This window comes from Thunnus maccoyii, chromosome 7, assembly GCF_910596095.1.
Source record: "Thunnus maccoyii chromosome 7, fThuMac1.1, whole genome shotgun sequence".
NCBI classification, from domain to species: Eukaryota; Metazoa; Chordata; class Actinopteri; order Scombriformes; family Scombridae; genus Thunnus; species Thunnus maccoyii.
In genome coordinates, this window is record NC_056539.1 from 9,131,719 (window position 1) to 9,148,806 (window position 17,088).

Consider the following 17,088-nt stretch of genomic DNA (forward strand, 5'->3'; position numbering starts at 1 on the left):
CTGCTACAAGCAGCAGGCTTACACGTCTCACCTCACAAGGGGCCCCCTCCCTCCCTCGCTCTGAGGATCTGTCTCCTTCACTCTCTACACACACACGCACACACACACACACACACACACACGCTATTAACAGTGTGATGAGAAAACATATATGGTTGCCCCTCATAATTAGGCCTAAACCAAAACAAAAAAAAATGTTTTCATGGTTTGATTTAAGTCGTCTAATCAGCTGAAAAGGCTTGAGTAATAAGGGTTAGAAAAAATAATGCAAACACTTCAAGGCAGAGGATGTTAAAGGGTCAGTTCACCCAAATTACATAAAACAAACATATTTTCTTCCTTGCCTCATGTGGTATCTAGCCATGCAGATAGTTTTGTTTGTCAAGGTTTGGATATAACCACCTCCAAGGTGTCACAATCCCAACACGATAGACGTGAAATGGCATTTGTGGTGTTCAAAGCACTGAAAATTCAAAAACATTCGGCAGCAACATACCCTGGATAAACCACAGGACACACTGCAAATGATATTATTGAGACTATTTGAAAGTAGTTTTGATGAAAAGTGTTCATAATGAGTAATTTTGTTGAACTTTGAACCTTGAGGTAAAATACAACTGCAAGCACAGGTGCAAAGATGAGTCATATTAGGTTACGTGTCATTTAGCATTTATCAGCCTCTGTATGCTTTCTGTACAATATATAAACATTGTACACTCTGGACATGATCTGTATATGCTAAGCATTCATTGTATTTCAAGACTGTTTAATATGATATGTAACTTGCTCCTGTGGTTTAGACATGAGTTATTTAGCTCCTTTGGAGCTCGATTAGTCGTCTTGTGTTTCTATAAACACTCACATGTCAAAGCGCTGATAGAAAACCTCAATCAGCACTCTCTGGCAATGTTGTGAACTATCTAATAAAGACAAAAATGCCCAAAGACTCCTCTTTCACAGCTAAAAAAATATCTGCTTTTTCTCTTTAGAACATTTGTAATTCTGCTTATGTTATACAGTTAAAGAAATAATTTGACATTTGGGAAACATGCTTATTCGCTTTCTTGCTGAGAGTTAGGTGAGACACCACTCTCATATGTGTGCATTAAATATGAATATACAGCAAGGAGACGTTAGCTTAGATTAGCATAAAGACATGAAGCAGGAGCTAGCCTGGCTCTGTCCAGGTACAAAAATAAAAAATTAAATTAAAATTAATTAACACATAAAAAATGTATTTGTGAGCTTTAGAAGTGTATAACGGAAAAAGAAAGTCTGCACACTGTAGCTCCCTTTTTCTAAGTGCAGTTTAATGGGACAAGTGACGTTTCGAGCTACATGTCTGTCTGAAGAAAAGCATGTAGCTCGAAATGTCACTTGTGGATGTCCCATTAAACTGCACTCGGAAAAAGGGAGCTACAGTGTGCGGACTTTCTTTTTCCTTTATATCTTGTTTCCAGCACCTGTTTTGAAGTTTTTTGGATGTGTGTGTACCACACACTTTTTGATTAGCTTTGGAAGTGCTTATAAACTGATTTTTTTCTAAACTTTTGGACAAATTTAGGCCACCTGTTTCCCCCTGCTTTCTAAGTTTAGCTAACGGTTTCTTGGCTAGCGTCATGGTTTAAGGACAAGACAGCAAATAAACATATTTCCCAAAATGTTGAACTATTCCTTTAAAATCCTTTGAGGCATTTGCATATATATTCCCACTGTGCATTAAATTCTAGTCAAATTCTTAGATGTGTTTTTCCTTCACTTACTTGAAACATTGCAGTAACATCAGCAGGACGCCTCGTGGCTGTATGATTTCTTTGCCTTTTCATTGAATGCAACTATGATTTAGACGGTAAACTAATGGAGCATGCTGTGAAGTGTTCATTAGGATCAAATACATTCAGACACATACTGTTTTATACTTTTCATCTCTAGTAAAAACCAGTTGAGTCAAATATCTTAGATCCACTCTGCCTCGAGGAACATTGTTTATCATTTAACCTCCTTGCTCCCCCTTCTCCTCGCCGCCTCTAATCTCAGTGTTTTTGAAACAGGCATCTAATCCATCACTTCAACTGTTAAGATTTAAATTGCCCATTTAAGGTTTGACTTTGAGCTTGTGTAGCTACAAGATTACACATTTCATACCTCTTAAACTAATTCCTGTCTTTTATTGATTTTCATTCCAGACCGTATAACTTGTGTCTCCTGTGACGTGCGCACGCTTGTTTGTGTTTGTGTGTGTTTACTGGTGTTGTGCACACGTGGGGTCTTGTTGTGAGTGGACTTATCAGGCTAGTCATGGGATTAGTGCTGATTCTCTCCCTGAAACTAGTGTCAGATTAACGGATACCCATGCCTTCATAAACCGTCTGTAATGTAGACATAAGCTGTGAGTACCCCTGCTATTACCTCACCCACCCCGGCCTCAACTGTCTATCCTCACTCATGTCAGATCAATGGACACACTTATCACGATCAAATCACTTCTAGTTATACAGTTTGCACATGAAACGGGCTATAAAGGTTTGGAGAAATGATACCTATCATTGCTGAGGCACTTACTGATGTTCATGCACATAATGATCAATTTATGTGCCATTGTATTGATTAAATAAATCACTTACAGCATCTTTAATGAATATCCATCCAAATAAACGCTTCATTTGCTCACAAATCACACACAGATGACAACACATCATCACCCCTCATCTGTGTGTATAATTCATGTGCAGCAACAGCTGTAATGAGTCTGTTGCTGGGAGGCTCTAAATCTAGACAGACAGCTTAAAAGCGTCCACGAGCGCAGCCTCACATCAACACTGACACATACAAACAAACATAAAGCATTAGACGACTTTAATCTGAATAGACAAGAACAACAACAAAAAAAAAAGCACACAGATGAACAGAGGTGGAAAATCAGGGGGTGGCAGCAGACAGAAAGACAAACTGTAGACAGAGGCGGAGGTTGGGGAGGATGAGGAGGAAGAGAGGGATGAACGGATTAAGGTGGTCGATACTTTGGCTCCTCTCCCAGACTGAGAGATGACACTAAATCTGTTAATTCAGCCCCCCTCTCCACGCGCCCCCCCACCCCTCCGCCCCTCCTTCTTTCCCAATATACTGTACATGAAGTTGCTCTGATTCTTCTCCTGTCCTTCATCCTCTTGCAGGATTATGATGTTTTACTGTAATTCTTACTGCAGCAAACAAACACAACCAAACAAATACTGTATTTTGAGTTTGTAATGAGTCAAATTGATCGACGCTTCAGATTTAACAATTAAATGTTCAGAGAATGTTTTCAGAAATTTTCAACAATATGTACATTTGGGAGAAAAAATGCAAGTAAATATAAAGTAAAAAAAATAAATCCAGATATTAATAGTAATTCAGCAAACCTCAGTATTAAGTGTAGCTGCAACATTAAAATGCACACAGGAGAAAAACTGTTCAGTGTTTTAAATGTAACTAGTTGAACTCCCACTCACTCTCGTTGCATGTATAACTAAAATTAAATTTTTCTTGTGATTATAAAGCCGATCAGCAGCAATCGCACACGTTTTCTTCAGTGAATGCTTCTCTAGTTATGTTTTTAAATACATTATTTTGAACTGTAGTCAATACAAACTACTGTACATATTATAATATATTTATATTATATATATTATATTTATATAATATTTGTAATTGAGCAAATGTAATTTAAAAAAAATACTTATGGAAGGACTTAAGGATTGTTTATTTTATATTTCACACTTTACACAAAATGTATTTTAATATATTATTATTTATTTATTGAGATTTTGTGTTTATGTTGTTATTTTTGTGACAATGTCAAGTCATTTTATTCATAACACATTTAAATTACAATCAAATAAAAACTCAGCCATAATGTAATTATGAGGATCAAAAGAAAATGTGGGAAGAAAAAATACAATTTGGATACAGCATTGCCCGGAGAAAAGTGTGTCACCAGTTATGTCTTCATGATGATTATTAAAAGGCTAAAGGAAAGAACATCAAAGGAGGGGAGGATCTAATAATGAGAGGCAAACTATTCCACAGTTTAGGGCCAACAATGGAAAATACCCAATCACCTCTAGAGTTTCTTCAAAACTTTCTCAATATCACAAAATAACACATATCATCACATTTAACTCCATAAGTTATATAATTCTTGTATGTATTCGTGTACAATTTCTATGTATTCATATTTTTAAGAATTAAAGAAGGTACACTTTCTTCTGCCTGTAATTACATAACATAAAGACATAATCCTGATTAGCTGTTACCAGTTGCTGTGCAGGCCAGTGTACATGTTAATTATCTGCCACACACCTGTGACTGATGCTGTAACAAACAGGCTGCTGGACCATAAGGTGACTCCAAAGACAGCGGTCCCTGTCACCCATTAGGGAGACGGTTCCCATGACGACCAAGCCGAACAGCTCACTTATGACCTTTTGTAGACATGGCTGTAATTACATTAAATTACACTGCATCTTATCATTGTCTGCTTTCATGAGTCATTTCCCATGTAACTGCTGTGGCACCAGTAACATCCAGCTGGCCTGCTGTGAGGAGCCACACACAAACAGACTTCCACATGTCTGATAATGTTCCGACAGCGTGGAGGAAGACGTCAAGCAACTCCATTCAGGAAAAGTAGTTCTGACAAGAACTTTTTAGTGGGCTTACTGGATGTAGAAGTGAGTAGTTTTCAAGCTGAGTCCTGCGATTTTAAAACATGAGCTGAACCTGGCCTCACAAGTCGTGAAGGCCTTTTCTCACACACGATGGAACCCCTCTTCAACCCGGGAGGAAGAGGAGAGGATTTTTATGGTGGGGGGGGTTATTGTGTGAGCACAATCTTGCACATTACTGCCTGCACCCTTTTTATTTTCGCGCATCTTTCTCCTCTACCCACACATGTTCTCTCTCTGGCTCCTCTCTTCCCTCGGCCTTTATACGATCATGTTGCTTGGTAACAGCAGAAGAATGATGAGAAGAGTAGGATGTGTTCGGGCGCCTCGTGTGTGATGTGATGTGTCCTCACATCAGCTGTAAAGAATATGGGGCCATATAGCCACGATAACAGCAGAATGACACTCTGTAATGTGTTCGCTTCAGATTGCAGGTGTGAGATTGCAGGCGAATATTGAAGGAAATAATTCTTTGGGTTACTTGAGTTTAGAAACTTTTAGATCAGTGTGATTATGGAACAGAATATTATGTTTTGGTCAAAAATGCTAGGGGAAAAAATCCAGGCGGACTTAGTCCTTAATTGCTGGAAGCCAACAAACACCGGTTGCACTGTGGCACACCCTGATCTAAATAGATATAACAGTATGGATGTGAAGCTTGATTATGTTTAGCTAAAAAAAATATGCTTGAAAAATGTAAAAAAAAAAAAAAAAAGAAAAGAAAAAAAAGAAAGAAAGAAATTGTCATTTTTTTTTTAACAGATTAAAGGGTTAAAACTTATATCACAGCAAAGTCTGCATATGCACCCTTGACTATTCCTCAGTGTGCACATTAATTTTGGGGAATATTATTACATTTGAGGACTCACCACTGTGGATTTCACATTACATTTGAGGCGGAGTGGGAGTAAAAGTTCAAACCGACACTAGATTGTATTTCACTGTGCTGCTATGAAGTCATTGTTCCAAAGACTGACAATAGGCTGTCTCTATTCTTGCCATAAATCAACATTTGAGATGTTAAATTGCTTCAGGACAGACTTGCTCATTCCTCACACAGAGCGACTGGGTCGTCTGTTCAAGAGTGAATACAGGACAGGATATTAAATTATATTCTATCTGCAGAACTGCAGTGATTAATTCACAGGGATATGCAGGCCTACTGATTAAACAGATCAATTAAAGTGTCTATACATACAGTATCTCCCTCATCTTTGTCTCCAAGCTGCTAGCATCAGAACACTGCAGCAGACACCATTTACAACTGTGCAAAATCCACATGTGTAACATTTAGTGAACACAGCAATTAGTCTCAGTCATCGGAAGAACCTCCTTAGTATTTCCCCAGAGGCTGTTTGCTCATTAAAAATCACTGACTTAGTGGGAAAAACAGCCTCTTTACTCTCCATTCCAGCAAACAGCAAATATTTCCTCACTCTATGGCAGTCTTCTAACTCGTATCTGACTCATTACAGCATCTTTAGAAGAAAGGTCACGGCACGGTTGCTAATGACAACCTGCAAGGCTGCTGCTCTGTGTGTTTTCTCTGAGTGGCTGCCTCATTTGTAGGGATCAGTCGCCCCCTGCTGTTTCATATTCTTTGACTTCTGAATGTATGAGGTTGCCATGCCAACCGAAGGGGGCATTTCTGAAGTCAGGAAGTAAATTTAGCATCCACCTGTGATCAGGAAAATCAAACAAGTCACTTGGATGCTTGTTGCTGTTAGACTATAAAGCTTTAGTTATAAGCTGCTCATTTTAATGATTCCACTTTTTATGATGATAGTGAATTAATTATAGGTAATTTCACCAATTATCAATAATTATAGTCATGCTATTTGCAGTTTTCAAGTTACCAGGTGTATTAATGTTGAGACATCTGCAGTTATAGATTTTTTTGCAAACAAGCCTAAAATAAAACATGCTGTACCTTTTATAGCAAACTTATAGCAAACAGCTGCCTACTTACACATCCAGCAACAATGTTATCATTTATTTGGAGTCGTGTTTGAGTCCACTTGATAAATGTAACTAATATTCATTCTTGTTTTAGCTCTGTTTTTGCTCTCCACCAACTCTCAAGGGAAATATGTAGGGTTAGCTCTTCAGCACGTTTGATGCAGGAGGATTTTAGAGTGTTTTCATGGAAAACAGCTGCCTAGTGTGGCCCAAAGCGACGCTATGAGAGTGGTGAGAGGGAACCAAAAGACCCTTTTCACAGCAGACATTTAAACTGTCAAAGCAAGAAAAGCACAGGTGGAATTAATAACAGTAAAATATGAGTTCATAATTTTTCAAGTCTGTCTTAAAACAACAGTCAGGAGCCCAAAAGAACATCGAAACAGGTTTTTCTTGCAATAATCATTCCTCCTGTTCACAGTGACTACTACTATTCATAATGCACTTACAATGTAAGTGATGGGGGACAAAATCCACAGTCAAAAAAAAACAGTGCAAAAATGTATTTAAAAGTTTATCTGAAGCTAATAAGATGCTTCAGCCGTCCAAATGAGTCAAATCAAGTAGATATCTTTCAATGTTACAATCTTTTTAGCTTCAAAGTCCCTCTTTTTGTTACTAAACTTCCACCGCAGCTCAACTGGGAAACACTGTCTGAGGAAACACAAAGAGGGAATTTGATGCTAAAAAAGACTGTAAATGTGGCAGATATCCACTTGATATGACCAGTGGTGGAAAGTAACAAAGTACATTTACTCAAGTGCTGTACTTTTTGAGGTTCTTCTACTTTACTTGATTATTTCCGTTTGATGCTACTTTATACTTCCACTCCACTACATTTCAGAGGGAAATATTGTACTTTCTACTCCATTACATTTATCTGACAGCTTTAGTTACTTTTCAGATGAAGATTTGACACAATGGATAATAAACAAGCTCGTAAAATACAACACATTGTTAAAAATTAAACCAGTGGTTTCCAACCTTTTTGCTTTTGACGTCTTACTAAAAGCAGTGTGTAGTCGGGGTCACATTTCAGATGTCAATGAGTTGTTAACAGCTCCACCAAATAGTGGTTTTTCCCTCTAAACTTCTCACATGGTTTCATTTCAATAAATGTTCAAATGATCCAAAGTTTCACCAAAAGTCAAAGATTAGAGAAAAAGTCCAAAAACTGAAAACAGATTTGTGTATCAGAACTTTGTTTTTTCTTCTTTTCTCTCCCATTAATCATCTCACAACCCCTCAGATTTATCTGGTGACCCTTTGGAGGGGCCCGACCCCTAGGTTGGGGACCACTGGACTAAACTAGTTAACTGTATATAAAGTAGTTGAAACTAGCTCCACCTGCAGCAGCTACAACAGTAACATGCTGCTCTAACACTGATGCTTAAGTATTAATAATCTAATGATGTCATATATATTAATATATCAGTCAGAGGGAGCAAACCACTACTTTTACACAACTAACTACATTTTGCTGATAATACTTGTGTATTTTACCTAAGTAGGATTTTTAATGCAGGACTTTTACTTGTAATGGAGTATTTTTACATTACTGTATTAGTATGTAAGTAAAGGATCTGAGTACTTCTTTCACCACTTGATATGACTAACTCAGACTGCTGAAGCTTCATATAAGCTTCAGATAAACCTTTAAAGGTGCAGTCTGTAAAATTTAGTGGCATCTAGCAGAACAGACTTGGCAGAAATGGAATATAAGAATCCATTTTAGGTCCCATTCTTTTCTCACTTTACATGCGTCCTTTTGCTCAAATTATTCACAGGGAGAGTATATTTCTCTCCAATCTAAAACCAAATAATTAGTGTAATTTATAGGTGCAGTATGTAGAATTTAGTGACATCTAGTGGAACAGACTTGACAGAAATGGAATATTCTTAACTATGTTTAATTAGTGTATAATCACCTGAAAATAAGAATCATGTTTTTGTTACCTTTGAATGAACCCTTTATATCTACATAGGGGAGCGGGTCCTCTTCCATGGAGCCCACCATGTTGCACCACCTACTTGCATATGGGAAACTGACTGTTGTTTTAAGACACACTTGAAAAAATGTGAACCTATCCTTTAATGATGGCTGCATTACATTTAGGTGACCCAGTTCCAGCTCTGGTGTTGTGCATGGTCACTCACTGACATGTCTTACTGGGAGAATGAATGGAATGGAGCCGCTGTCAATGTTATTTACACCTGCGCTTTTCCTACTTTGACGAGTCAGAATGTCTGCTGTGAAAAGGGTCTTTTCTCAGAGGGTTTGTCACTATAGCAACATATTTATAAATATACAATATAAAGATATTAGTTATCCATGGCTGCTTTAAGTGACTGAAAAAATAATGTGATATGATTTAGCTCACTGCACAGACAGGAAACACATCCTATTTGAACAGTAATAAGTAAGAATCCAGCCACAACAACAGCAGTTGTTGTTTTTCCATTAGTGTTTTTATTCATACAGTGAGGGTGCTCATACATAATATTTATTTTTTTTCTATAAAATATATTACCTTTCAGTTCCTGAAAGCAAAACTGGATATAAATCATCAAGTTTCATTTGATAAGAAGCAACTCATTTTCAAGTGTCAACCAAGGCAATCAACTGTATCAGCAGTCAAAAATGCATTGCAGATTTAGAAATCACATTCTAACAAAGACGTTTTTCTTCTGTCTAGCAAAGCCACAATGCTTGAGCGCCTGAGCCCCTGTCCACTGACACAAAAGACAATGATCATTTGGGTTTTCTAAAGTAGCAAATACTGTTAAAATACTGTAGCCACAAATAGAGTTTTCACGTGAGAGGAAAGCAAAGACAGAAACACAGTCAGGGTGAAGAGGGAGGAACAAATGAAGGAGGTGAGTGATTCAACAGAAGCAAGTGACTGATGCTTTATGATGTCTGTCATGTTGCGCTGTTTGACTTTTTCTCTTTTGGCTCTTCCCTCCTCATATGTTTTTCTTTGTTTCCTCATGGGTGGAAATGCTCCACAGTTGTCATGACAACGCTTTGGCCGGACAGCAACGGGTGAATTTCTCGGGCATCACAACAACTCGCTGTGACCAGGTGCTGAGTTGATGCTGTCTGTAAAGTAGAACCGCAAAGATATAAACTGTTTAAAAGAGACATTTCACAACATCTGGTAATACAAAGTAATGCATCCACTGTATTAGCATGTTTCTATTTGACATCGTCTTCTTACTGATATCTATTTAATAATCATGTTCCACAACAGTACAGAAGCAAGTGTTTGATTAACACTTGACTTACACCTGCTACACACACACACACACACACACACACACACACACACACACACAAATAAAAACAGAGACATGTACCAGACAAGTCCAGTGACTTATTTCTGTTTTGGGGTAGTCTAGGTTTTTTCACGGGGGGTTTGCGATTTGGGGGCTTCTCAACGTTATTAGGGCTTTCCCTGTCAGTGCCTGAGTTCAGTGAGGACAGGAAACACAAATGAACAGTTAGATACAGATGCTTTACACACAGATAGACATATATATATGTATATATATATACACAAAACATGTATACTGCAACAGCCTGTTCGGTTAATAATAACAGTATATATAGTGTAGGAACTAATTATACCTGCGTCACAAGACATTGCCTTTCTGTTCCTCTGTGGTTTCACAGGCGCCTGAGGTCTCAATCCTTCGTCACCTGAATAACACATATGAACGACCAATGAGGAAAATGCTGTTTATATTAAATAAGTCTCACATACACACATTTATATATATATATATATATATATATATATACAACATATAGTTGTATGTCACATCCCCTCTGTTTCTTGTCTCTACACTGTCTGTCAAATCAAATCAAAAACAATGTATGTTACAAACCTAAATTACAAATACACTGTCTCATAAAAACAAACTAGAGCCTTATGTGATGCAGAATGTATCCAAAAGTCAAAGATCTCTGTGCACACAGTTACATTCATGTATACTACTATTATACCTTTACTGTTATTAAAGGGATTGTTAAACATTGTGGAAAATGTATTTTTTTTCTTTCTTGCCAAAAGTTAGATGTCCGTTTAATATGAGGCTACAATCAGTAACTGCTTAGCTTAGCATAAAGACTGAAAGAAGGGGGAATTAGATAGCCTGGCTCTGTCCAAAGATAAAAACTTTTGCCTACCAGCACCTCTAAAACTCACTAATTAACACGTTATATCTCATTTATTTAATACGTACATCAAATGAAATACAAAAACAAGATTTTGTGGTTTTACGGGGAGTTATGTGCCAGATTTTCTTGACCAGCAGTGACTTCCTGGAGTCTCTGCTGGTTGCCTGGCAACCTCAAGGTGACAACGCTCCAGGAAGTCACTGCTCTTGTCCAAGAACGTACAGTAACTCCCCATAAAACCTTAACTTGCAAGCTGTTTTCCCTGCTTCCAGGTGTCATGCTAAGCTAAGCTACACGGCTGCTGGCAGTCGTTTAATATTTACCGTGCAGACATGAGAGTATTATTAATATTCTCATCAAAGTGAATACATATTTTCTCTGAAATGTCAAACTGTTGCTTTAAAGTTTCCTGCAGGCTGAGCTGTTTATTGAACTTTTGATATCCTGTGATGCCATCATTAAACCAATTCACAGTATATTCCTGACCACCTGTATCCCAGCACCAAAGCAAAAACATGAACAACTCCAGGTAATTTGCTTTTGAATGAGTGCTGAACAAACAAAGTGACTTTAATAGTCAGTTTAAGGATGTTATTCTTTCTGTGTTGATATATCCTGAATCAAAATGTGTTGCTTTAAGTGGTTCATTTGTATTTTCAGTGCAGGTACCTTGACTTGCAGCTCTATCTGGCAGTCCATGAACAGGCCTGTTGACAGGAGGTGGCACAGGTGGAGGAGGTAAGTTCCTCTCATTGGCTGATTCTTTTGGATAAGTCACATACGAGGATGTCTTTGGCTGTTTGTCAGATCAGAACAGGAAACATGAACAAATCACAGACAATCATGGCAACTGTCAAATTTGCTATAGATTAACACAAAGAGATAATTTGCTGTAACAAATGAGACAAACCGAACCCAACATGACTTTAAATTGCACACCTTTTCAGGAATCGGAGGAGGGTGACCTTCCGAATCTCTTCTTTTCTCCCTCTCTCGCTTTTCCATTTTTCCAGGATCCCTCTCTGTTTCTCCTTCCTCCTCTGCAACTACAGATTAAAGAGAAGTGATTGTCACCTACAGAAGGTTTGTGATTTGTTTACAACCTGAGGAAAAGATTGCAGTCAAAACCTCCTTTCTAACATGCAGCGCATTGACAGGGATGACAGTGTGGTACCTGGTAGAGCGTCGGAGCTCTCTAGCCGATGTCTCTGCCTCAGCTTGGACAGGTTGGGTTTACTGCTTTGTGGCGGAGGATCGGGTTTAGATGCACAAGGAGCAGCTCTTACGGCAGAGGCACCTCCTCCTGTGCTGCTCCTCCATCCTTCCGCGTCCAGACATGCGTGTCTCTCTCCCTGCGGGTCCTGCCAGTCTGTAGCTGCTGCCTCTGTGGTTTTCAGAGGATCTGTTTCCTGTTTTGGCGAAGGTGTCCTGTCTGATGGGTATGGAGGCAGCGGCCTTTGAGCCAAATGAAGCGCCTGGACTTGTCTATCTGGCTTTCTGCCTGGATGTCTGCTCTCAGTCCACTGATTATCCACCTGTATGTCCGTCGGCCTGTTCTCCGACCACGACCTGTCTATCTGTCTGCCACCCATCCACTGTCTTTCTATCTTTCTGTCAATCTGCCGCTGGGTATGTCTGTCAACAGTCCACTGTCTATCCATGTGTCTCTCTGGATGTCTGCTCTCAGACCAGTGCCTGTCGGTTGTTCTCGGCTCTCCAAAAGTTCTTTCTTGTAGCCTGTCGTCTAACCGCTGCCTCTCTACATGTTGATCACTCTGCCTCCCTTCCATCCACTGCTTGTCTGCCTGCAGCACCTCTGTTGTCCTCTGTTTGTCGTCTGCCCAGTACCTGTCTGCCTCTATCGACTGTTCAAGCACAGCATCCGCTTCAGATTTCTGTAAAACACAACGAGAAGATGCAAAAGAAGTGATTGTGCCTGATGCAAACTTCCAGCACAATGAATACTTGTAGCAGCTGACTGTACCTCTCTGGGAGAGTAAAAGGGGTGTTTGCTTCCTCCCACGCCTGGATGAGGAATGCCTGGCACGGGTGGCGGACTTAAAACAAGAGTATTCTTCCCCTCAGCCCCCTCGCCGGGAGATCCAGCTCTGGCAGCAGACCTTGGGGGCTGAAGGAGGGTGTATACATTCTCTGTGGCTGTCCTGAAGTTGAAAGACGATGAAAGTGTTAGCCTGCATGCAACATTTGCAACAAAGTCTGCTGATATTTTTCAGAATAGAGAATAAAAAACTAGAGTGTAGCTTACTCCAGTTTTAAATGTAACAAACTTTGTGTAAAGTGTAATTAGAAAGTATCACTTTTCTGGAAAAAATCAGGTTCCTTGCTATCCTAATCTGTATTTGACATGCAACGTGTTCATTTATAATCACTTGGCTGACTGGTGGATCCAGAATTGGAGCCACCGGCTGTCATCTACATCTGTGTACACACGCTACATCAGCCTACCCGCGTTTTGGCAGCTATCAGCTATTCCTCATATCAACAGAGAAATGAGGGAGATTTAGAGTGATATTTGTCAGAGTATTTGTGGAGTTCAGGGCTGCTGATAGTCCTTATAAGAACCAAGACAAGATAACCAGCAGAAAACATGAAGATATAGATGCTTAGATGAGTAGAATGTAGAAGGAAAATGAATGAGTCCTTTATGATGTGGCATATTGTTATCTGGCGCATCACATGGACATTGTATTGTATGTTCAAGGCTATATCTTTCTGAAGAATAATGGCGTCTTTGAATGTGTGTGTGCGTAAATACACGAACCCTGTGGGTGCTGTGGCAACAGTGTGACACCCGTCTCCGTAAACCTCTGCTTCAGACTCCGTCGCCTGATTGGACAGAGTTTGGTTGCGTTTTTTACGAAAACCGAAGATGGCCAGCATGTTTCTCCTCTTCTTCCTCCTCAGTGAATGCGCTTTGTGCAGAGAGGAGAGCTGACTGAAAAAAGTGAGAGAAGTTGTGTGAAGACATGAAGTTCAGTCAGGTACAATCATCTTGTGTGTTCACACATGAGTCATCTCTGCTAGGATGTCACTGAATTCATCACAGCCGTCCACGCTGCATGTTTGTCTGCTCTGCTTCTGGTACATCGGCAATTTGAGCGTTGCTAGGCTACACCTCTCAGTACACAATGATTTATCTTAAGTGCACTTTTTTGTATTATAAATGTAATCATATTAAGACTGACTTAACCTGATGATCTGCAGTGTGGAGCGTGGAAGGGAACATTATTCTGATAAGCTGTGGCCACTGTTCCTGAATTCAACCCCGTCAAAATAAAGGCTCTGCATGTTTTAGCTCATTAGTTTTACATTTTGTTTGCTTTATATGACTGCTGTAGGACCAATTTCCAGAGAAGACTGGTCACAAACTGAAAAAAATCACCAGCTGCTAATGACTTTCACCACAGCCACATCCAATCAAGAAAACCAGCTTCAACCTGCAAGACAAAGTAAAAAAAAAACACTTCTCCTTCTTGCACACAAATCTCAAACTCCTTTGATCAACAACATGCAGGCAGACAATCAAGTCAACCCAAAATGCTCCAAACAGCCAGCTCCAGCTCCACTTATCATCAAAGAATGACAACATTTATGTTTCAGTTGTGCAAAGATGATGGACGGCAGAAGAAACCAGAACTGCCTCTGAATGTACAAGCAGCCAGCAGGACATGCTGAACAAGCCATGAGATTACTTCAAAGACAGACAACACACTGGTCAGTGCAACACAACCTTAAATCATTACAGCAGCCACTCCTTTTATTCAACTTTACCTTTAAAGCTATCTAGATATCAATCTGAAAATAATTTAATACTGGAAAATAGACACACAGAGAGTGAGTAGGTGAACAGTCACTATCTGCAAGATCATTTAATCATTCTTCAGCATTATCTAGAGATTTTATCTCTATTATGTTTCCATTGAAGCCACAATTTTTGCTTGCTTTTACTGTAATAGTGTCATTTGTCTATTCATGTCATGTCCTTTGTTGTGCGCCTTTCTTGGCTTGCCACTGGGAAAGTTTTCTCCTTTTGTTAAACACTCACAAAGGCATTATTATCTCGACTGAGGAAAAATTCTCTTATTGAAATAACATATTCTCATTTTCTGTAATTCACCTAATGCTAACTTTGACACACAGCTGACTTTTCCCTAAAGCAAAATATACATTTTGTAGAATGATGTCCCATCATTGCATTTCAACCACGATTTCCTTTCATTTCAGTATACTATGAAAATCAATACCTCATCACCTTTAAATCTTTTGTCATAAGTAGCTACAACTATCTAGAAAGTGCTCCTTGCTGGTGCATTCAAGAGGAACAACAGAAAATGCAGAAAAGCATTTTATTCACGACAGTGTGTTATTGGAAATTAAAACACAGAACACAAACGATACATAAACACAGTTTCTTCTTCTTGAATTGGTTGCTGTCTCTGGGACGTCCTTGAACAAGGAGCGCTGTCAAAGCGGTGTCTGCTCACAGTTGCGTTACCATGCAACAATAACTTAGAGGTGACAAAATGCTCACTGTGATGGATTACCTATCTCAAGCATGTCTGAAGTCTCTGTAAGTTGATTTTCAAAGCCGAGAGAAATACATGGAAAATAATCACTGCTTGGAAAGTAGGAACTCAATCTAAAAATGCACAATACAGGAATGTTCTGCAATGAGGTACACAGCACATACAGTTTTAACTGATGACAAGAACTTTAGAGGCACAAGTATAAACAGTAAAGAGAAGTCTTACCTATCAGGGAGGACTCTTTTAGTATAGAAATCTGGCAGTCCATCATCGAGAGGGCTTATTCCTCCATTTTCACTGCAATGCTGCACACACACAGACACACCGACTGTTAGAGAGGTCAGTTTACTTGCAGTGGGTTTAATTTGTAAATGCTCTGCATGCAATAAAACAAATGGATTACACTGGCTTCAGCGAGATGATATAATCCAATTGCAGCCATCCACTTTGTATAGATTACCTCTGACAAAGACAGCAGTCACTGCCAGCAGGCATGAACATTAGGAAATGGGAATATTGTGCGTAGATAGATAGACAGATAGATAGATTCATGTACTTTGTGTTAAAGGATGCCCACATTGAACCCTACTTACTGTCTCAGTAGGGATATGCCCTCCTTTGTGCCTCCGTGGAGGCCTCGGCCGAACTCGTGTCACATGATGGAGAGGCAAACCCTGCGTAGGCAGCTCTGACAGGCCCTCCCAGGATGCAGAGCGGGATAGTGGTGAGGAGTATGATGGCACAGAGGGGGGCGGAGAGGAGCTGGAATCGTCACACAGGCCTGACAGTGAAGAGCGATGAAAGAATCATAGAGGATGTGAGGGAAAGAAGCCGAGAAACTGAGAGGGCACAGTCAAGGAGACAAGACAGGGTGCCATCATTTCTGCTTTAAAGTCGTGTAACATCAAATTTAAAACAATTGGCGACCACTCTGAGGTATACTGACTCAGACTTGGCTCAGGCCAGATTAAGACAGCCATTAACAGACTTCTCAGACGGAGAGACGGGAAAAGGAAAAAAGACTCAACAGAAAACACACTAATGGAGCACTGAAAGAGATAGGATGGGGTCAGAGCTAGACGGGAAAGAGCAGAGAGAGGAGGATAAGAGGATATACAGCATTACTCACTCAGCCTGGTAGAGACAGGCCGTATTCGTCTTGTTCTTGAGCTGTGCTTCTTAATGGCTATTGTGTCCTGGGACAAAAAAAATAATATAAAAAAAACAATATTGAGATGCTGAGGGATAGTATTAGAGTAAGACAAACAAACCAGGAACAAGTCAACATCAGCAAAAATTACATAGGCACTCCCTCAGGCCAAACAGAGCTTTTGTTAGTGGGGTTTTGTCAGATCAAGTCAATTTAAAAGCCTTTAAAAAAGTGCCTCACAAATTTCAAGCAAAAATTTACATATCAAAAGTGAAAAACTATAAATAGAAATGAACAGACATACACTGAGATATAGAAGGCAGATTAATAACAGCACAGACTGTAAATTCCTTCCTCCAGGTCATGGGGTGGCAAAAAAAAAAAAGATAACAGAAAATCTGAAGGTGAAGGAAAACTGGATCTAACTACTTAATCTGTAGAAACATGGTGGTACAACATGGTGGGCTCCATGGAAGAGGACTGGCTCCCTGTGTAGATATAAAGGACTCATTTCTAACAAAAGCACAACGATTCTTATTTTCA

At 39.4% G+C, this 17,088-nt stretch overlaps 1 protein-coding gene across 7 annotated transcripts in view; it reads right to left on the reverse strand.

Moving 5' to 3' along the window:
• Window positions 1–9,127: 9,127 nt before the first annotated feature.
• The window catches only part of LOC121899857 (capping protein, Arp2/3 and myosin-I linker protein 3-like), a 44,753-nt gene continuing 36,792 nt past the window's right edge, over window positions 9,128–17,088 (reverse strand). For 6 of the 7 annotated variants that reach the window (XM_042415593.1, XM_042415596.1, XM_042415597.1 and 3 more), the window contains 11 exons: window positions 16,525–16,591; window positions 15,989–16,176; window positions 15,621–15,700; window positions 13,631–13,804; window positions 12,833–13,010; window positions 12,023–12,743; window positions 11,788–11,894; window positions 11,518–11,644; window positions 10,297–10,368; window positions 10,026–10,133; window positions 9,128–9,768 (listed from right to left, as the gene is read on the reverse strand). In XM_042415593.1, coding sequence (XP_042271527.1) covers window positions 9,728–9,768; window positions 10,026–10,133; window positions 10,297–10,368; window positions 11,518–11,644; window positions 11,788–11,894; window positions 12,023–12,743; window positions 12,833–13,010; window positions 13,631–13,804; window positions 15,621–15,700; window positions 15,989–16,176; window positions 16,525–16,591 — 1,863 coding nt within the window. In that variant the 3' untranslated portion in view covers window positions 9,128–9,727. Of the gene's footprint in view, window positions 9,769–10,025; window positions 10,134–10,296; window positions 10,369–11,517; window positions 11,645–11,787; window positions 11,895–12,022; window positions 12,744–12,832; window positions 13,011–13,630; window positions 13,805–14,980; window positions 15,438–15,620; window positions 15,701–15,988; window positions 16,177–16,524; window positions 16,592–17,088 lie in introns of those variants that run through there. The other variant, XM_042415600.1, reaches the window with a different exon arrangement.